Genomic DNA, 22246 nt, shown 5'->3' on the forward strand with positions numbered 1-22246 from the left:
GAACTAAAATAAAACAATTTTCTTTATGATTGAAAATATTCACTACAAAATGGGAAGAAAAAGTCAATATCCTATTAATACAAAACAAAAGAATAATAACAATAATACCTTTCCCATGTGGAATATGATTGCTTGAGGGTTCTTCATTCTTATCTGCAACATTCTCAGCAATTTTTGGAATATTTTTAGGTACTACTTGATCATTTATATCCAATTCTTTTCCATCATTTGATTGAATCTTGTGGGCCTCTTGCTGTTAGATAAAGATTTGGTAACAACAAGTATTTTTCAGTTCAAATTGTTAAACCACCGACACAACTATTAATTAAATGTTCTGAAACAGTTCATCTTATAAAACATATACCATGGGTTCAAATAATGAACAATTGGAGATGCAGGATACATTATGACTCTGCTTGGCCATGCTGTGGTGTGTGATTCTGCAAGACAGCCTGCTGAGTACTATAGGTTGCCCTGATGGCCTACAATTGGGCATCTTCCTGGGTGATATGGGCAGGGTGGGTTCTCTGTAAGCATATGTTAGAACCAAGCAGGATAGCAGAAAGGAGGAGACTGGTACACAGGTGCTTCTTCAAGAGCAAGGGTGAAAAACAGGCAATCTTCTTCCTAAGTGTGCTGGCCACCGAAGCACAGCAAGTAATGGCAGGATAATAAACAGGTCAGTGCTTTCTCCAACCTGTTCCTAACCTAGCATCTTCTTGGAAATGTGAATCTTCAGGTATATGATTAGGCCTAACTCAATTCTCTTCGTGGACCAGTATTAAGTTTGCCTCCGTGGAAAATTGGGAGCAGCAAGGATTCAAGTACACAAGCTTGGGATGCCATATATAGGTTACTCTAGTAAACATTTAATGCATCCATAAATGCTTTGTAAACTCTAAAGCAGTATGAAATATAATTCTTGGTAATGTTATAAAAATAGTACGAAAAAATCTATATATTTATTTATTTATTTATTTTTGAGACAGAGTCTTGCTCTGTCGCCCAGGCTGGAGTGCAGTGGCGTGATCTCAGCTCACTCCAAGTTCTGCCTCCCCGGTTCATGCCATTCTCCTGCCTTAGCCTCCCGAGTAGCTGGGACTACAGGTGCCCACCACCACACCCGGCTAATTTTTTGTATTTTTAGTAGAGACGGGGTTTCACTGTGTTAGCCAGGATGGTCTCGATCTCCTGACCTCGTGATCCACCTACCCCAGCCTCCCAAAGTGCTGGGATTACAGGCGTGAGCCACCGCGCCCGGCCACAAGAGCCAAATCTTAAGAGTGTGTCACAATAAAGGAGAAAGAGTACTCTGACAATTAGGTGAAGGTATTCCAGTGTCCTGGCAGGTAAAATCAACAATAAATATTTGCATTGTGCTTCATAGTTTCCAAATTGCTTTCATAGCTGTCCTCTAGTAGAAATAAAATTAATAGTTTTGAGAAAAACAAAACTGAGGTATTAAAAAGTTAAGCAGTTTGGGCCAGGCGCGGCTGCGCATGCCTGTAATCCCAGCACTTTGGGAGGCCGAGGTGGGCAGATCACAAGGTCAGGAGATAGAGACCATCCTGACTAACACGGTGAAACCCCGACTCTACTAAAAAATACAAAAAATTAGCCGGGTGTGGTGGCGGGTGCCTGTAGTCCTAGTTACTTGGGAGCCTGAGGCAGGAGAATGGCTTGAACCCGGGAGGCGGAGCTTGCAGTGAGCCAAGATCGCGCCACTGCGCTCCAGCCTGGGCAACAGTGCAATACTCCATTAAAAAAAAAAAAAAGTTAAGTAGTTTGGGCCAGGCACGGTGGTTCATGCCTGTAATCCCACCACTTTGGGAGGCAGAGGTGGGTGGATCATGAGGTCAGGAGTTCGAGATCAGCCAGACCAACATGGTGAAATCCCGTCTCTACTAAAAATACAAAAATTAGTCGGGCATGGTGGTGCACGCCTGTAATCCCAGCTACTCAGGAGGCTGAGGCAGAAGAATCGCTTGAACCCACGAGGCAGAGGTTGTAGTGAGCCGAGATCGGGCCACTGCACTCCAGCCTGGGTGACAAAGCAAGACTCCGTCTCAGAAAAAAAAAAAAAAAAAAGAAAATTAAGCAGTTTGTCCAAAGTCACAAAACTAGAGAATTGTGAAGAAGGAATTCTAACTACAGTCTTTCTGACTCCAAATCCCACATTTCCTGTAAGTTGGTAAGCTATAATCAATTCTGATAGTTTAATCATTGATGAATGAAATGATAAACTGAAATTTTTGAACATGTCAATATAAACACCAAGGATGAGAAAATCTATGAGGTACAACCTGAGCAGCCAGCTTGCATCTCTGTGCATCTTCACTATAATGCTATCTCATAAGGCTACTGCTATAGTACTCTTCATTCTTTTGCAGATGTGGATAAGACAAATATTGAACAAAAGTAAAAGTCAACAAGCTACTGTTCAAAAATACTTTTCCATTGAAAATAGTTAACAAAGATGTTGTATCTTTAATGCATTATTGACAGTACTTTCTATGAATGGACAATATTAATATTAATAAAATAAGATGCTTTTCTAGATACAATGTTTGTGATTTGGTTAGGGGGCCTCCTGATTGTTTTTAAAATAAACTTCTTATTCTGAAATAATTTTAGATTTACAGAAAACTAATCACCCCTTACCCAGTTTTCCCTAATGTTAAAATCCTGTTACCCTACCATCCATAATTACCATGATACATTTGCAAAACTAAAAAAGAAAATCAGTATATTATTAGTACCTAAACTCCAGACTTACTTAGATTTCACCAGTTTTTCCACTAAGTCCTTTTTCTGTTTCAGGATCCAATTCAGGATACTACACTGCATTTATTTTAATTTTTTAATTTTTGAGATGGAGTCTCGTTCTGTTGCCAGGCTGGAGTGCAGTGGCGCAGTACCGGCTCACTGCAACCCCCACCTCCCTCGTTCAACGGATTCTCCTGCCTCATCCTCCTGAGTAGCTGGGATTATAGCTGCCAGCCACCATGCCCGGATAACTTTTTGTATTTTTAGTAGAGATGGGGTTTCACCATTGGCCAGGTTGGTCTCGAACTCCTGACCTCATGATCCACCCACCTTGGCCTCCCACAGTGGTGGGATTACAGGCGTGAGCCACCACCCCCGGCTACTACACTGCATTGAAGTCCTCAGGTCTCCTTAGTCTTCTCTGGGCTATGAGAGTTTCTCTGCCCTTATAGCATGAATGCAGTAAACAAATAAGCATGGCTGTGGCTCAATAAAATTTTATGTATGAACACCAAAATATAAATTTCTTATAATTTTCCCAAGTACTAAGATAATTTTCTCTTGATTTTTTTCAACCATTTGAAAATGTGAAAACCACTTTTGGCCTCTAAACAGTACAAAAACAAGCAGCAAGCTGAATTCAGCCTGCGGGCTATAATTTGCTGACTTCTTTTCCAGAGTCATTTCTATGATAGACATGTGGCTGGTTAATTAATTTTAAAATTAATAAACAAAAAGGTAAAGCCCTGAATACAATTTATGCTTATTTCATATAGCTAACATTGGATTTGTCTCTATGAAAACTCAAATTGCACAGAACCAACTTGCTATAGTAGTTAAAGAACACGAAATGAAGGGTGGGGAGTAGAATTAGGTAGCTGATCTACAGGGTAAGGGCTGATGTGCTACCTAGAAAGGAGAAGTTCTCTGGGCACCTCAATTCCTGCCATGCCTTGTTCCATTTAGGGTAGGATAATGGCAAGGAAGAATTGGAGAAGCATTAGTTAATTAATAACATAAAAATAGCCTAGTATAGAAGAACAGAAAGAGAATTACACTGGCTTGGAAAAAAAGGGGAAGCTCTCATCTGTATTCCTTAAGAGAACAGAAAAGAGCGGCTGGGCATGGTGGCTCACGCCTGTAATCCCAGCACTTTGGGAGGAGGCCGAGGCGGGTGGATCACGACATCAGGAGATCGAGACCATCCTGGCTAACATGGTGAAACCCCGTCTCTACTAAAAATACAAAAAATTAGCTGGGCATGGTGGCGGGTGCCTGTAGTCCCAGCTACTCGGGAGGCTAAGGCAGGAGAATGGCGTGAACCTGGGAGGTGGAACTTGCAGTGAGCTGAGATCGCACCACTGTACTCCAGCCTGGGCGACAGAGTGAGACGCCGTCTCAAAAAAAAAAAAAAAAAAAAAGAGAATAGAAGAGAGCAAACTTATCCCATTATTTATATACTACGCTTATAATGACACAATTGCAATAGCAAACCTCTCTTCCCCTTCCTTTTGTGTTCCATTATGTTCTTTAGATCCTCCAGTGTCTCAATAATACCTTTTGGTTGCCCTCAATGCCTCTATTATGGTAGCTCACTCAGGCCTGCCTTCGTCCACCAATCCATCCTTAAACACCTCTTCAAAGTAGACTGCAGATAGGCAGCAGGTATTCCACTTTGTAGATTCAAAAAATGAAACGGAGAAAGAAATGACACCCTCTATATCCTACTATAAAATTGTGAAAAAGCTAAGAATGAAAACCTGATATCCTTAACTTCTAGTCCTTTAGTTGAGATGCTACCAAACAGCAAAACAAATACTTTTCACTATTAAATCTTTTTTTCCTTTAAATCACAAGAGTTCATAAAAATCATGCCTAGTCAGGTAAGATTACAGGGTATAAAAAAATGAATCGGCCGGGCGCGGTGGCTCATGCCTGTAATCTCAGCACTTTGGGAGGCCGAGGCGGGCGGATCACAAGGTCAGGAGATTGAGACTACCCTGGCTAACATGGTGAAACTCTGTCTCTACTAAAAATACAAAAAATTAGCTGGGCATGGTGGCAGGTGCCTGTAGTCCGAGCTACTCGGGAGGCTGAGGCAGGAGAATGGAGTGAACACAGGAGGCGGAGCTGGCAGTGAGCCGAGATCACACCACTGCACTCTAGCCTGGATGACAGAGCGAGACTCCGTCTCAAAAAAAAAAAAAAGAAATGAATCATGTCCTTAATAACTAGTAATCTTCAGACAATTTCCTCTATTGCTAAAGAATCTTCATAATACATATTAACTTAAAATGAATTAATAAAAGAATTTGCTCCCCCCAAAAAAGTATGAATCGAATTGGTTATAGTGGCCAGTGTCTCATTTCTGTGCTTTAGGAAAGGGTGTCAGAATAACAGAGACTGATAATAAAGGAAAAAGCGTTTCTTTTTTTTCTGTTTCTCAAATGCATAAAAAAGGAAGTAGTTGATTTTCAGTAAAAAAGTTGCCCACTTTACAATCTGAGAAATATATTAACAACAAAAATTATTTTTTTAAAAAGATGGATATTTTGGTTCAAAATTAATTTATTATTATTATTTTTTGAAACGGAGTCTCACTCTGTTGCCCAAGCTGGAGTGCAGTGGTGCGATCTTGGCTCATTGTAACCTCTTCCGTCTCGCGGGCTCAAGCGGTTCTCCTGCCTCACCCTCCTGGGTAGCTGAGATTACAGGCATGCACCATCAGGCCTGGCTATATTTTGCATTTTTAGTAGAGATGGAGTTTCCCCATGTTGGCCAGGCTGATCTTCAACTCCTGACCTCGAGTGAGCCGCCCACCTCAGCCTCCCAAAGTGCTGGGATTACAGGTGTGAACCACCACGCCTGACCAGTTTTAAGAATTAAGATTATATTTTTGCAAATGTTTAATTTACTCAGAAATAAAGCCATTGTAAATTACTTTTGGAATTAGGCTGGCTGGAAAACTTAAAATATAATGTTTTGTGACAAAATTACAATTTTAATTTCTAAATTACCATGATTTATAACAAAAATGTTTAGATTTAAGTATATTTTTAAAATTTACCTTTTGTTCCTGTAAAAACTGGTCTGCTAACTTTTTAATATTTTCTTCATGCTGTGCTCTCAATTCCTTGATCTGCTGTCCACACTGAAAACTAAATTACAAAGTCATTCTTTTAGATTATATTATCTTGAATTGGATTCTCAAAGTTGTCCAGAAGTTGACACATACATAAGAAAGATAAAACATTCAGTTAGCAGGGGAGAGTGGGCTGGAAAAAACAGAGTATATAAATAGCTCACAATCAAAACTTTTAAAATACTTGAACTTGTAATAGGAGGTAGATAATACTGATAAAGCTAATTGAGAAAACAGAAATTACAAAGATAAAAACAATTATTATCCTATTTTTCCATAAATTGCATCTATAAAAAAAAACTTTCAAAACCAACTTCAATCACAGAAGAGAAAAATACTATAGAAGAGAAAACTGTGAGACCAATTTACAGTAACAGATGAGGAAAGCTAGGATTATGAGAGTTGATAAGGAGTGGCAGCAGAAGATTCATCCAATAGTTAGTAGTTTAAACACTAATAAAAGGCTAAACCATAGAATACTAGGAATGAAAGAAACTAATAAAGAAGATAGACTGGTGCCATCAAGAGAAAGTGAACAGCAGCAAAACAGATAAAGATGGTGACTTTCTGCTAGCCAAGTAGTCAAAGGATACACATAGACCAATCATGCAAAAAGAAACAGTTAACAAATATATAGAAAAATGTTAACTTTCACCATTATAAAATGCAAATTAAACCTCCTATATGTGGCTAGGCGGGGTGGCTCACACCTGCAATCCCAGCACTTTGGGAGGCCGAGGCAAGCAGATCACTGGAGGCCAGCAGTTCGAGATCAGTCTGGCCAACACAATGACACCCTGTCTCTACTAAAGATACAAAAAATTTAGCCAGGCATGGTGGTATGTGCCTGTGGTCCCAGCTACTCAGGAGGCTGAGGCATGAGAATCGCTTAAACCCAGGAGGTGGAGGTTGCAGTGAGCTGAGATTGTGCCACTGCACTCCAGCCTGGACGTCTCAAAAAAAGAAAAACACAAAACAAAAACAAAAAAACTCACCAACTTCCTATATGTATATATATATATAGTAGTATCTTATTCCTATACTAACAAAATTAAATTAGAATTAAAACCAAATTTGGTAGGGCTATAGGGAAATACCTACATTATAAATGAGTACAATCATTTTAGAAAGCAATCTTTCATCTATGCTGTAAAAGCAACAAAATTGGTAAAGCATTCTTTTTGAGGAATTCTATATTTGAGAAAATATACCACTGAAATAACATAAGGGGAGGGGAAATCTTTATTTATTTTTTATTTATTTTTGAGACAAGGTTTCATTCTGTTGCCCAGACTGGAGTGCAGGCATGATTATGGCTCACTGTAGCCTCAACCTCCTGGGCTCAAGCGATCCTCCCACTTCAGCCTCCCGAGTAGCTGGGACCACAGGTGTATGCCAGCATACCCAGCTAGTTTTGGGAAATCTTTTTTGCATAGACATTTTTATAGCTGTGATAATCCTTTTTTTTTTGGAGACAGAGTTTTGCTCTTGTCGCCCAGGCTGGAGTGCAGTGGCGTGATCTCGGCTCACTACAACCTCTGCCTCCCAGGTTCAAGCAATTCTCCTGCCTCAGCCTTCCAAGTAGCTGGGATTACAGGCATGCACCATCACGCCCAGCTAATTTTTTCTATTTTTAGTAGAAACGGGTTTCTCCATGTTGGCCAGGCTGGTCTCGAACTCCTGACCTCAGGTGATCCACCCGCCTCAGCCTCCCAAAGTGCTGGGATTACAGGCATGAGCCACTGCACCCAGCTTTTTTTTTTTTTTTAAGAGACAAGTTCTTCATGCCTGTAATCCCAGCACTTTGGGAGGCCAAGGGGGCTGGATCACGAGGTCAGGAGATCGAGACCATCCTGGCTAATACGGTGAAACCCCATCTCTACTAAAAATACAAAAAATTAGCCAAGTGTGGTGGCAGGCACCTGTGGTCCCAGCTACTCAGGAGGCTGAGGCAGGAGAATGGTGTGAACCCGGAAGGCAGAGCTTGCAGTGAGCCAAGATCACGCCACTGCACTCCAGCCTGGGCGACAGAGTGAGACTCCATCTCAAAAAAAAAAAAAAACAAAAAAGACAGTTCTCACCCTGTTGCCCAGACTAGAGTGCAGTGGCATCATCATGGCTCACTGCAGCCTCAATCTCCTGGACTCAGGCGATCCTCCCACCTCAGCCTCCCAAGCAGCTAGGACTACAGGCATATGCCACCATGCCCAGCTAATTAAAAAAATTTTTTTGTAGAGACAGAGGTCTCACTATGTTGCCTAGGCTGGTCTTTTAACTCCTGGGCTCAGATGATTCTCCAGTCTCAGCCTCCCAGCGTGTTAGGATTACAGGTATGAACCACCATAACCTAGCGCCCGCCACCACGCCCGGCTAATTTTTTTGTATTTTTAGTAGAGATGGGGTTTCACCGTGGTCTCGATCTCCTGACCTCGTGATCCGCCTGCCTCGGCCTCCCAAAGTGCTGGGATTACAAGCATGAGCCACCGCGCCCGGCCTAGCCTGTGATAATCTTAAAGTGAGAAAAGGAAAACTCCTACTGTTGCCCCACAATTGGAAGAGACTACAGAAGTTTTGGTACATTAACATGCTAGAATAATATATTACCTCTACATACGTTAAATCTTTAATCCTATAGACATGCATAAAAATACTGAGTACTGTTACATTAAAATACATATATTTAAGTAAATGTATAATGATAACCTACAAGAGTAAGAAGTTGGAAATGGACACAAAATGCTTTAAAATATGGCAAATCTTTCTAACTTTTGGTGTACAAATCTAAAAAATATCTTTTACCATAAAATTGATTACAAATATAATAAAAGTTTTAAGGTGTGATTGCTAGAAAGGCCTGTAAGAGGTTCCCCAACCTCATCACCAAGTGTAGAGGTATCAGCAAGAGGGCTGACATGCAGAGCAGGAAGAGCAGCCAGCACTCAGTCCCTCAGCTCTTCTGGGAACATCTCCCAGTGCTGGTTTCATCTTCTGGATGCCCGTCAAAAAGAATCACAAATCTTCTTTCCATCTTTGCCACATCTAATAAAACTCAGAGCTTGTATAAGATTTTCTGTCTCACAATGAATTCTACAACATACACAAACTAAACATGCCCTCTAAGAGATACTTCATGCTGTTTAATTTATCAAAATAAAAGAGTCTGGATTTCAAAGAGCTAAAGAAAGATAATAGAAAAGGAATTTAAAAGGCTTAACAAAATGAAAGAGAGAAAAAAAGGAAAACAAAAGTCAGAAAGAAATGAACTGAGTCCAAAAGTTGGACAAATATTTTAGATTCATAAACATATGTCGCATGTAACAACTTACCTTTCATATTCTAACCTCTTCACAAGGTAAGTATTGTTCTTCCTATAGTCCTGAAGCTGGTCTTCTTGTCGAAGAAACTCCTGACGAAGCTCGGCAAGTTGCTCTATCCACCCAAGGTAAGAACAAAAGGAATCAAGTTCACTCATTGTAATGATTCCTATTCAGAAGCTATGGGATGTTTTTTTAATTATACATAATTCTCAATTTCTTTAGTAATACTCCCAGGAAATTAAATTATATAACAAACACTACATTTAATAGCCTTTTGTAACACATTCATGGTCAGTAAAATTTATTCATTTATTTATTTGAGATAGGGTCTTGCTCTGTCACTCAGGTTAGAGTGCAGTGGTGCAATCTTGGCTCACTGCAACCTCCACCTCCTGAGCTCAAGTGATCCTCTCACGTCAGCCTCCCAGACAGCTAAGACTACAGGTGTGCATCACCACATCCAGCTAATTTTTGTATTTTTAGTAGAGACGGGTTAGCCATGTTGCCCAGGCTGGTCTCGAACTTGTGGGCTCAAGCAATCCAGCCACCTCAGCCTCCCAAAGTGCTGGGATTAAAGGCATGAGCCACCACGCCTGACCGATAACATTTATTTTTAAAAATATATAGCTTCAGTGGCTTTCACATCAACCCAAAATATTCTTTAAATTACACATCGTTACACTTTGTATAGACACATGCTAAGCTGTGGAGACAATACAAAAAACTACCTATCTCTTCAAACCTATCTGCTTTATTAAAGTAGGAAAAAAATCACACTTTTTAGATATGTTTACTATGGGTACAAATTTTAAGTTTTCTTTCTCATTTTAAATCACATTCGACTACCAACTTAGGTGCCAATCACTTTAGATACATTTCTAGTTTGGCTATAGATGGTAGCTCTACATATCCCAAAATTCCATTTTCAAAGCTCATAATTTCTGGACTAGGACTGAATTTTTTTAGTGGAAATGAATCGCGTAAAATTCCAAACTGGATAGTAAATTATAACCTGGCCAAACACTTGTTTGTAAATGTTTAATCCATAATCACCAGCCACACATGTTCTAGCTTTCATTCCCTCATGATCTAAGCCTACAGACAAAAGAAATGCAGGTGGAAAAGAGTAAATGTTAATTTCACAGATAGGTGATTTTAAAAACAGCTAACAGCCTTAGCAGTTAAGCAAAAGTAGTATTAAGATAATTTTTAGAAATGAAAACAGGGGCCTATACTGTATAAGCAACAGCTATTAAGATTAAAATATAACTTCTAGCCATAATGTACCAACACTATAACATCTATTTTTTACAGAAGGGTTACAGAATTAGTCTCATTACTCTAAAAGCACTCCAAAAATACTTGGGAGATATATATACAGCCACTTTCTTGAGTAGAAAGGGAGATATAGATATATACGTGTATTTATAGAGATGAGGTCTCACTATTTTGCCCAGGCTGGTCTCGAACTCCTGAGCTCAAGCGATCCTTCTGCCTCAATCTCCCGAAGTGCTGGGATTACAGACGTGAGCCACCATGCCCGGCTGTTTTTAAAAAGCAGATGTTGGGGCTGGGCGTGGTGGCTCATGCCTGTAATCCCACCACTTTGGGAGGCCGAGGCGGGTGGATCGCCTGAGGTCAGGAGTTTGACACCAGCCTGGCCAACATGGTAAAACCATGTCTCTACTAAAAATACAAAAATTAACTAAGCATGGTGGCCTGAGCCTGTAATCCCAGCTACTTGGGAGGCTGAGGCAGGAGAATCACTTGAACTCAGAAGGTGGAGCTTACAGTGAGCCGAGATTATGCCACTGTGCACTCCAGCCTGAGTGACAGACAAAAAAAAAAAGCAGATGTTGGCTGGGCACGGTGGCTCACGCCTGTAATACCAGCACTTTGGGGGGCCAAGAAGGGTGGATCACATGAGGCCAGGAGTTCGAGACCAGCCTCGCCAACAAGCTGAAATCCCATCTCTACTAAAAATACAAAAATTAGCCAGGTATAGTGGCGCATGCCTGTAATCCCAGCTACTCAGGAAGCTGAGGCAGGAGAATCACTTGAACCCGAGAGGCGGAGGTTACAGTGAACCAAGATCATGCCACTGCACTCCAGCTTGGGCAATAAAGGAAGACTGTCTCGAAAAAAATAAAACTATAAATAAAAAAAAAAAAAAGCAGATGTTTTTAAACAGCAGATGTAAACATATAATTGCATCCATGCAAAAAAAAAAAAAAGACTAGAATAAAAATATATCAAAGTGCTATTAGCGAATGTGTTTGACAGTAGGATTTTGAACATATACTTTTTTTCTATACTTTCTAAATTTTATTGTGGAATTATAACTGTGGCAATAACGAAGAATAAAAATTTAAGTCACATAAACATCTGCTGAGACACATAATGTTTAACAATATGCATAATAATTATTGTATAACAATCAAGTATGAAAAAATCAATGATTCATATAAAATATTTGTAGTTAATCATTATCTTTGCATATTCAAGCCACATTTTAAATTTCTCTCTTTTTTTTTTTTTTTTTTTTGAGACAGAGTCTAGCTCTGTTGCTCAGGATGGAGTGCAGTGGCATGATCTCAGCTCACTGTAACCTCTGCCTCTCAGGTTCAAGCGATTCTCCTGCCTCAGCCTCCTGAGTTGCTGGGATTACAGGCACCCGCCACCACGCCCAGCTAATTTTTGTATTTTTAGTAGAGACAGGGTTTCACTGTGTTGGCCAGGCTGGTCTCGAACTCCTGACCTCATGATCTGCCCGCCTCAGCCTCCCAAAGTGCTGGGATTACAAGTGTGAGCCACCGTGCCCGGCCAAATTTCTCTTTTCATAATATTAATTCTCCAATATGTAAACATGGCTGATTTACCCCCCATCTTAAATAAAAGTGATGGATCTGTGGTGGCCAGGTAGCCATAAAAAACCCTTTCAGCTTGTTGCCTGATCCCTGTCTCAATCTCCTAAGATACAGCAGGCCAGAGGTACCAGAAACCCTGGCCCCAGCTATGAATGCTGATTCTATAGAGACGATGAGATCACAGTAGGAAGCAATAGCAGAAAGCCTTGTGGCTAAGGGATTGAACTAGCCAGTTCAGTAAACCTGTGCTCAGGCTGGATAGTTTCTAGAACTGAAAGCTAAATTTAAAAACTGTAACTAAAAAACAAACAAAACAACAACTACCAGAAAGAGACTTCAATTGGTGATCTTTAGGACTCATTCTCCTCAGGAAAAAGGGAACAAAAGGATTACAGTCCCTTCTGATTCAGGCTATGCTGTCAAATACCTGAAATAGCTTCAGAATGAACCTGAGGCTTAGTATGATTCTTAGTAAGATTCTTGGACGGCTTCTCTGACCCCCCACAAAGCTTCCCATTGATGGTATTTGAAATTCATCTATCAGGAAATAAAATTTTCCTTTGTAATTGAAGATAAAAGACTTAAAATATAACTGACAAAGAAAAATAAAACATTAATATGAGTTTTAGCCCATGTAAAATATGATTATTTCCTGTTTGAATACAGAGAAAGATCATAAAGCAGGGAGGTAATTGGTGATTTCCAGTAGGTCAAAACAGAGATTTGCAAGGGGAAAAGTAAGCATACCAGAAAGCAAAACAAAGGAGAAAGAGTATCAGGAAAAATAACTAATGGATACTAGGCTTAATACCTGGGAGATGAAATAATCTGTATAATGAAGCCCCATGACACACGTTTACCTATGTAACAAACCTGCACATCCCGCACATGTACCCCTGAACTTAAAATAAAGGTTAAAAAAAACCAATTTTACTTTTGACTGATTGGCATGTGTTTTCTTTATATGAACCCAGAGATATTCTGTCTAGCGTGGCTGCACCAGGTCACTGTAGCAGAACTCTTAGAGTAGGTTAACACAAGTCAGGTTGATTGTACAGGAAGCTCTATCTTTGAAAGCAACACCAGTTATGTTATAGAAAGACATGACTGTACTCCCTTAGTTTAACTTCAAAAGATTAGGGATAGCTAAGAAATGGGTTGCCTGGGGCCAGCTTTAAAAAAAAAAAGAAAATTACTTCTAGAAAACTTTGACTTCGAACTTTCTTTCAGTAACAGGCATAAAAACAAGGTAAGCTAATTAAAATAAATCTGATAGTAGAATGTCAATTTATTATCTCAAGGATTAGAAAAACCAATTGTCATTTCTTTTATTTCCAAGAAAATATAAACCATCTCAAGTGTCTTAGTGTCTATTAATTCTACTATAGCAGATATTAATTTTAAAGACTCATATAGGCAAGTTTTCAAGAAGTTTGTTTCAGTAGAAATCATTCCAAGTTGCAAAAGTCACATTATTGAAATTCAATTTTAAATTTTTAAATTCAAATTTAAGAGTCCAAGCTTCAAAACCAAAAGTTCGATAGCTATACATACAAATCAAGACCTTTTTCTCTGCTGAAGAGTATCGTACACAATTTCAAAATATCTCAAGATCTACTCCAACACATATGGTACAATAAAGATTTTTACTCAGTATCATAGGTTGTCATTTTTGTTGACATATACTAACAGAAGCCACAGGACTTCTTATTCAACTGATTTATTTTTTTTTTTTTTTTTTTTTTTTTTTTTTTTTTTTTTTTTTTTTTTTTGAGACGGAGTCTTGCTCTATCACCCAGGCTGGAGTGCAGTGGCCCGATCTCGGCTCACTGCAAGCTCCGCCTCCCGAGTTCACGCCATTCTCCTGCCTCAGCCTCTCCGAGTAGCTGGGACTACAGGCGCCCGCCACCACGCCCGGCTAATTTTTTTGTATTTTTAGTAGAGACAGGGTTTCACTGTGGTCTCGATCTCCTGACCTCGTGATCCGCCCGCCTCGGCCTCCCAAAGTGCTGGGATTACAAGCGTGAGCCACCGCGCCCGGCCTGATCTATTTAATAAACAGTTAATAAGCATTAAGTGACTGCTTTAATAAGCTCTAATAGTATTTCTTAACATTTAATAAGAAGTATACTTTGATGACAAGTGAAAGCATTTGTAAAAATTGCAAGTTGGAAGCAGCACTGACACTGTGGCATCTTCTGTGTCATCCTAATATATTTTGGTGAGTCAAAAAGAGGAGAACATGGACACACATGCAACAAAAACCCATGTGACGACCAAGAAAGCGTATCTAACAGAAAATCAAAGCTGTTCTAAATCATGGATAATAGGAAATCAACAACTTATTTTAGGGTTACAACACACAAAAACACTTCCTATTGATTGTGCTAGGTAAGGAGAAAAATTTTACTACATTACAAAGCCAGCTAAGGTTGGCTACTTCCAGAGGACAATAAAAATAGATTATCTAAGTATATCTAAAGAGGCTCAAAAGAATAATAGAATAAAGGATATTTATGAAGCTAGAGAGCATGTGCTACCTACATACATAAACCTAGAGACAATGCATGCAAAATTTTAAAATACAGTATTATAACCAAAGGGTGTGAGGGAGATGAGGATTGTTCCTCAGATCCCAAACTTCAAAGGCCAACAGCGATGGCGTGAAGTAACATAAGCAAATTGTAGGGCTTTTTTTTTTTCTCTCCATAAAAGCTGTAGTACCTCTTTATCACTTCATCCAAGTAAAAATATGTGTGTGTATTTTTATATTTATTATTATTTATTATATATTTATCTATCTTCCAGGTTTCTTTCTGTTCCCAGGGTATCTCAAACATTAAGCTTGGAGGCTCTATCCAAAGCATCCCTAGACCTGAATGAATTAATTTAGCAGATTGGACATAGTACAGAGGGAACACTTCTCACCTTTTCCCTAGAAATTTGATGGCTTCTGAAGCTACAGCTCAAATTTTTTTTGAGTATTCTCTTAAGAACATTTCATTGCATAACCCTGTCTATAGCACAAGGTTAAGACACAGATCTCATATTTTAACTTGGATTTATCATATATAAAGCATCATTAAATAATTTATTATATCTTAAGGCAAAAGGATAAATGTTTTACCATCAGAGGAGTTTGTTCAGAAAATTGTATTTCATTAGGCTAATTTACTATTTCTTAATTCTTCACAATTTTAGGCATTTAGTGACCTTTGTTTATGTTTAATCTGTAATTAAGGTTCTTACCCTTTAAATGATGTATGTCTGCCATCTGGTACGATATGTTGTTCTGTAGTTTAACCTGAAAAAAAATTAAGTTTTCATTTTACTAAAAAATATGTAGTTTTGCTCTTTTTTTTGGTTCATATTCACTTTGAGCTTGACCATAAATGCAACGAGAAACTCTGGTTATTTATTTATACTCTACCTCTTTCCAAAAAAAATCAGCAGTAAATTCTGATCTTGTAATGGTTACTTTAAATTTGCACAAGAAAATTCATTTCAATTGATAAACAATGTAACGACGTTAAAAGTTTTCAAGTTTGAACTGAACATCACATAATGATTTTTTTCTAAAACTCAGAGCTATGGTCACTGTCTTCTAGGAGCCAGTACACAAGAATACTAAGAACTTAAAAGTATACCAAAACATGACTCAAAGGCTTACTAGTCAACTTAAAAATTAAAATAAGACCTTGGATAAGCCAGGACCTCATAGACAGGGAACCAACCACTCTGTCTCAGTTATTGCTTTAGACAAGTTTGTTCTAATTACAATATGTAACTAAAATATCACTAAAAATATATCTCTTGTCTACCCCAAAGTAACTTTACTTTGGAAGGCACAGGCAGATTCACATTAATCAGAAGTAGCACCATGGAAAAATGATTTTTTTTTATACTGAGTCTCACTCTGTCGCCTAGGCTGCGGTGCAGTGGTGCGATCTCAGCTCACTGCAACCTCCGCCTCCCGGGTTCAAGATATTCTCCTGCCTCAGCCCCCAAGTAGCTGGGACTGCAGGTGCCCACCACCACACCCAGCTAATCTTTGTATTTTTAGTAGAGATGGGGTTTTACCATGTTGGCCAGGCTGGTCTCGAACTCCTGACTTCAAGTGTTCTGCCAGCCTCTGCCTCCCAAAGTGCTGGGATTACAGGCGTAAGCCACCATGCTTGGCCTGAAGAATATATTTTTAAACTTTTTTTTTTCAGAGTCTTGCTTTGTCAAGCAGGCTGGAGTACACTGATGCAATCACAGTTCACTGCAGCCTTGACCTCCAGGGCCCAAGTCTATCCTCCTATCTCAGGCTCTCAAGTAGCTGAGACTACAGGTATGTATAACACCCAGTTAATTTTTAAAAATATATTTTTTTGCAGAGACAGGGTCTTGCTATATTGCCCAGGCTGGTCTTGAACTCTTGGACTCCAGTGATTCTCCCGCTGGCCTCCCAAAGTGCTGGGATTACATGCATGAACCACCATGGCCAACCTAAACTTTTTATTTTAAAATTAATAACAGATTCACAGGAAATTGCAAAGATAGCAAAGAGAGGTCCCAGGTAACCTTCACACAATTCACATAATTTCCCACAATGGGTACATCTTATATAACTACAGTACAACATCAAAACCAGGAAACTGACATTGGTACAATATGAATGTATAGGTCTATGTCATTTAAAAATATGTGCAGATTTGTATAACCACCATCACAATCAAAATGCAGAATACTTTTATCATCACAAAGATCTCCCTCATGCTATTCCCACTCCCTTTTTTTTTTTTTTTTTTGAGACATGGTCTCCCTCTGCAGACCAGGCTGGAGTGCAGTGGCAAAACAGCTCGCTGCAGTCTCCATCTGCAGGGCTCAAGCGATCCTCCCACCTCAGCCTCCTGAGTAGCTGGGACTACAGGAATTTGCCACCATGCCAGGTTAATTTTTTTATTTTTAGTAGAGATGAGGTCTTGCTATGTTGCCCAGGCTGGTCTTGAACTCCCGGGCTTAAGCAATCCTCTTGCCTTGGTCTCCCAAAGTGCTGGGATTACAGGTGTGAGCCACCGTGCCTGGCCCTGGCCCATGCAATCTGTTATAGTCACCCCCAACCCCCATTCCCCCACCATCCCACGTCAAGCCACTGGATGGGAAAGTATAAAACAACTAAGAAAACATGAGAGTAGTCTCAAGGAATTAGACAAGGCACCATCTAAAGCAGTATAATTACTACAAGAATCCAGAGATCCGGGAAAACTTCATGGAATTGATTATATCTGAATTAGGCATTGAAAGTTAGTAAAAATTTAAACAGATGGGAAAGGGGCATTTCAGATAGAGGAGATTGTATAAGAAAAGATACAGTGGCAAGAAAGCATGAGGTATACCTCAAGACTCCATCAACATACTGTTTGACTGGAGCACATGAAAAGAAGAGTTCGAAAGAAAGATGGAGTAAAAAGACCATGGAGTATCTTTCAGTCCCAGGTAGAGTGTATTCTTCAATCTGAGAGCCCATGACTTTCAAATTTAAAATAAAAGTTGGTCCATAAATAGATGAAAATATAAATGTTCTAGGTGAAGCAAGAGAAGGAGTCTAGGGGGTCCCTCTTTTTTTTCCCCCAGAGTCCTGGGTGCTTTGAAGAATGAAGTTTAAAATATACAGCTAGGCCGGACACAGTGGTTTATGCCTAGAACCCCAGTAGTTTGGAAGGCCAAAGCAAGAGGATCACTTGAGGCCAGCAGTTCAAGACCAGCCTGGCCAACATAGTGAGACCTACAAAAACTAAAGAAAATGAAAAATGAAATTAGTCAGGCATGGTGGAACATGTCTGTAGTCCTAGCTACTTAGGTGACTGAGGTAGGAGGATCACTTGAGCACAGGAGTTTGAGGCTGCAGTGAGCTAGGATTGCACCAGTGTACTCCAGCCTGGGAGACAGAGCAAGACCCTATCTCAAAAAATACATAAATAAATAAATAATGAAATAAATAATGAAATATAATGTTGATATTCAGTAATAAAAAAGGAATAAAGTACTAGCACATGATAAAATATGGATGAGCTTGGAAAACATTATATATGCTAAATGAAAAAAGACAGTCACAAAAGTTCAAATATTATCTGATTACATTGATATGAAATGTACAGAATAGGTAAAGCCATAGAGAAAGAAAGTAGATTAGTGGCTGCCAGGGGCTGGGGGCAGGAAGGAATGAGGAGTGACTTCTTGTTGAGCACAAGGTTTCTTTTGGGGGTGATGAAAACGTTCTGGAATTAGACCATGGTTGCTCAACATTTTAGATACAGTAAAACGCACTAAATTGTACACTTGAACAGGATAAATTTTATGGTACATGAATTATATGTCAATTTTTAAAATGTAAAACAAAAACAAAAAAAATGGCCAGGTGCAGTGGCTCATGCCTGTAATCCCAACATTTTGGGAGGCTAAGGCAAGAGGATCACTTGAGCCCAGGAGTTTGAGACTACTCTGGGCAACATGGCAAAATCCCCTCTCTACAAAAAATACAAAAACTTAGCCAGGCACAGTGGTGCATGCCTATAGGCCCAGATACTTGAGAGGCTGAGGTGTGAGGACTGATTGAGCCCTAAAGGTTGAGGCTGCAGTGAGCTGTGACTGCACCACTGCACTCCTACCCTAGGTGACAGAGCGAGACCCTGTCTCAAAAACAAAAATGAAAACAAAACAAAACAAACAAACAAACAAAAAATCCCACTCAGACATTACTATGGGGTATCATACAGGAAACTGGAAGGCCAGGCATGGTGGCTCATGCCTATAATCCCAGCATTTTGGAGGCTGAGGCAGGAGGATCATTTAAACTCAGGAATTCAAGACCAGCCTGGAAACACAGTGAGATCTCATCTCTACTAAAAAAATAAATAAATAAACAGATTAGTCGAGCATGGTGGCATATGCCTATAGTCCCAGCTACTCGGGAGGCTGAGGTGGGAAGATCACTTGAGCCCAGAAGTCAGGAGTGCAATGAGCCATAATCAAGCCACTGCACTTCAGTCTGGGCAACAGAGCAAGACCCCATCTCAAAAAAAGAAAAATGGAAACTGAGGATAAAACTATAGACAAACACTATGTACTCAAGGAGCTTATTATTTAGGAGGGGAGTCAAGTAAATAGGCAATCATAATACCGTAAAATAAATGCTATCATTCGGTTCTACAGACATGATGGGAGAACTTAATAGAAGGATTTAATACAGGCTTCATGGAGTGAGAGAAGGCTTCTGGAGATGATGATGATGACTGATTATGAGTCCTGCAGGAACCAGGTATAAGTAGGGAGAAGATAAGGAGAAAAGGCATTCAAGGCACGTGTCAAAACTTAGATATGAAAAACACTTAACATTCTAGGAACTATAAACAATTCCCAGTAGCTGGAATAGAGAATTAGGGAGAACTGGTAAGAAATATGGCTAGAAAGGTAAGTAAGGTTCACAAGTATGAAGGGTCTTCCAAGAAATATGGATTCGTCCTGTAAGCTATGGTCAATCTTTAAAGTTCTTTTAACAAGGCAGTACAATCCAAACTCCAATTTTTTTTTTTTTTTTTTGAGACAGAGTGTCGGTCTGTTGCCCAGGCTGGAGTGCAGTGGCCCAATTTCGGCTCACTGCAACCTCCACGTCCCAGGTTCAAGTGGTTCTCCTGCCTCAGCCTCCCAAGTAGCTTGGATTACAGGCGCACACCACCACACACAGCTAATTTTTGTATTTTCAGTAGAGACAGGGTTTCACCATATTGATCAGGCTGGTCTCAAACTCCTGACTTCAGGCGATCCACCCGCCTCGGCCTCCCAAAGTGCTGGGATTATGGGCGTGAGCCACGCGCACCCAGTCCCAATTTGCAATTTTAAAAAGTCAATCTGGCTGCAACATGAAGAGTAGACCAGAGCGGGCAAGATGAGAAGGAGGGAGACCAAGTACTACTGCCCTATTATAGGTGAGAATGTTGGTCTAAGTCAGGGGTGGGCAAACTATGGCCTGTGAGCCTGTTTTTGTAGGAAAGGAAGCTAAGGATGATTATTACATTTTTTTTAAAATAGCTGGAGGAAAAAAATCAAAAGAAGATTTTATGATACATGAATTATATGAAACTTAAACTTCAGTGTCTACAAATAAACTTTTATGGGAAAACAGCCACACTAATTTGTTTACATATTGTGTATGGCTGCTTTTGAGCTGCAGTGGTTGTGGCAGAGACTATATGGCCTGCAAAGCCTAAAGTATTTACTATCTGGACTTTTACAGAAAAAGTCTTTTTAATTTCTGGTCTAAACTAATAGAATCAGAAAAGAGAGGTAAATACATGTGACATATTAAAGGGGAAGAATAGTCTTGTAGATTGATTAGATACAGGGGTAAAAGGAGAAACATCAAGTATGATGCTTAGATTTCTAATCCGGGTGACTAGATGAGTAAGAATATAATTTTCTGTAATAGGGAAACACAGGAAGAGGAACAGACTTGGGGTCAGGGAGAGAATCAGGGAAATGATTTTTTGAGATTTTGACCTATTGATTTTGAGGCATCTGTGACCTATCCAAGAAGAGATCTTCAGTAGGCAGTTGGACATCTGGAGCTCGGGCGACGACCAGACAGCCATTCACATTCAAATGGTAATCCAGGTCTTGGGAATGAGATCACTGAGGGAAAGCTACAGGGGAAGCAAAAAAAACCTGACACCAACAACTACAATATTTGATCAGTTTGCTCACTCAGAACTGCTCCGTAATAACTTCCAATTAGCCTGTATTTTACTTTGTTTCCCAATTCCTTCATTTGCAGAACCTAATCTCTTTTTGTACTTGTTGCCCTTCCAAGAACATCATCATCCTTTGTTTTCATTTTCAACACTTCGGTTTTTTATTTAAAAAACACTTTTTTTTGAGACAGGGTCTTGCCCTATTGCCCAGGCTAGAGTGCAGTGGCATGACCACAGCTCACTGCAACCCTGATCTCTCAGGCCCAAAAGATCCTCCCACCTCAGCCTCCCAAGTAGCTGGGACCACAGGCACAGATGACCACTCCTGGCTAGATTTTTGTATTTTTGGTAGAGACAGGGTTTTGCCATGTTGCCCAGTTTGGTCTTTTAGCTCTTTTCTGTTTTTTTTGAGACAGAGTCTCACTCTGTTGCCCAGTCTGGAGTGCAGTGGCACAATCTCGGCTCACTGCAACCTCCACCTCCCAGGTTCATGCCATTCTCCTGCCTCAGCCTCCTGGGTAGCTGGGATTACAGGCGCCTGCCACTACGCCCAGCTAATTTTTTGTATTTTTAGTAGAGATGGGGTTTCACCCTGTTGGCCAGGCTGGTCTGGAACTCCTGACCTCGTGATTTGCCTGCCTCGGCCTCCCAAAGTGCTGGGATTACGGGCGTGAGCCACTGCGCCCAGCCAGCTCTTTATAACTCCTTTGGCTTTAACCCTTCCTCTGAGAGCCTTCATTTAATATCTCCACCACCATCCCCTCACCTTCAAAAGAAAGCTTAACTTGCCTTCTAACTATTCTTTCTTATAGTTCACTGTTTTTTCATTTTTTTAGAGATGGAGTCTCACTGTGTTGCCCAGGCTAGACTCGAACTCAGTAGCTGTGACAACAGGCTCAGGCCACCACACCCAGCTCTCTCCTCACAGTTTTAATTTCCTTGTGGTCATTAGGAATTTGATTATCTTCTAAATGACTGCCAAAACGTCCCCGCTGTTGAGAAATTAATTTGAGTTCTTACTATTACATGATTAGAAAAAGAGATTATCTTCATTTTGCCACACATATTCTCTGTTGAACTGATCATGCTTCCAGAATATTTTCACTTTTTTTCTAAATATATTCCAGACAGGTAACAGCACATAAACTTCCTGATACCAATAAACACTGAATAAATGTTTGCTCAATGATCCCCTAGACTTTTACGTCCCATACTCTTTGTACTACACACTCTCCTACCTTAAGTTATACTTTATCCATATTTGCACAATTTTAATTATTCTTCAAGGTTTCTTTTGAGTGCCTTCATTTATTTCCCCTTGTTATCACCGTCATTGCCTTTAGGCTTTACCTTATCCCTCTCTTTTTGTAATACTTGTTTCTTTGGGATTTTGAGTCCATCTATAATAGGCCAATTATCCTT

General features: G+C 39.9%; 1 protein-coding gene across 2 annotated transcripts in view; it reads right to left on the bottom strand.

The window, feature by feature from the left end:
• The window catches only part of CASC4 (cancer susceptibility 4), a 124746-nt gene that overhangs the window by 75144 nt on the left and 27356 nt on the right, over nucleotides 1-22246 (bottom strand). For both annotated transcript variants that reach the window (XM_003266836.3, XM_003266835.3), the window contains exons 2-5: nucleotides 15342-15396; nucleotides 9235-9337; nucleotides 5834-5924; nucleotides 109-253 (exon numbers count right to left, since the gene is read on the bottom strand). In XM_003266836.3, coding sequence (XP_003266884.2) covers nucleotides 109-253; nucleotides 5834-5924; nucleotides 9235-9337; nucleotides 15342-15396 — 394 coding nt within the window. The remainder of the gene's footprint in view (nucleotides 1-108; nucleotides 254-5833; nucleotides 5925-9234; nucleotides 9338-15341; nucleotides 15397-22246) is intronic.

The sequence above is a fragment of the Nomascus leucogenys genome, chromosome 6 (genome assembly GCF_006542625.1).
Source record: "Nomascus leucogenys isolate Asia chromosome 6, Asia_NLE_v1, whole genome shotgun sequence".
NCBI classification, from domain to species: Eukaryota; Metazoa; Chordata; class Mammalia; order Primates; family Hylobatidae; genus Nomascus; species Nomascus leucogenys.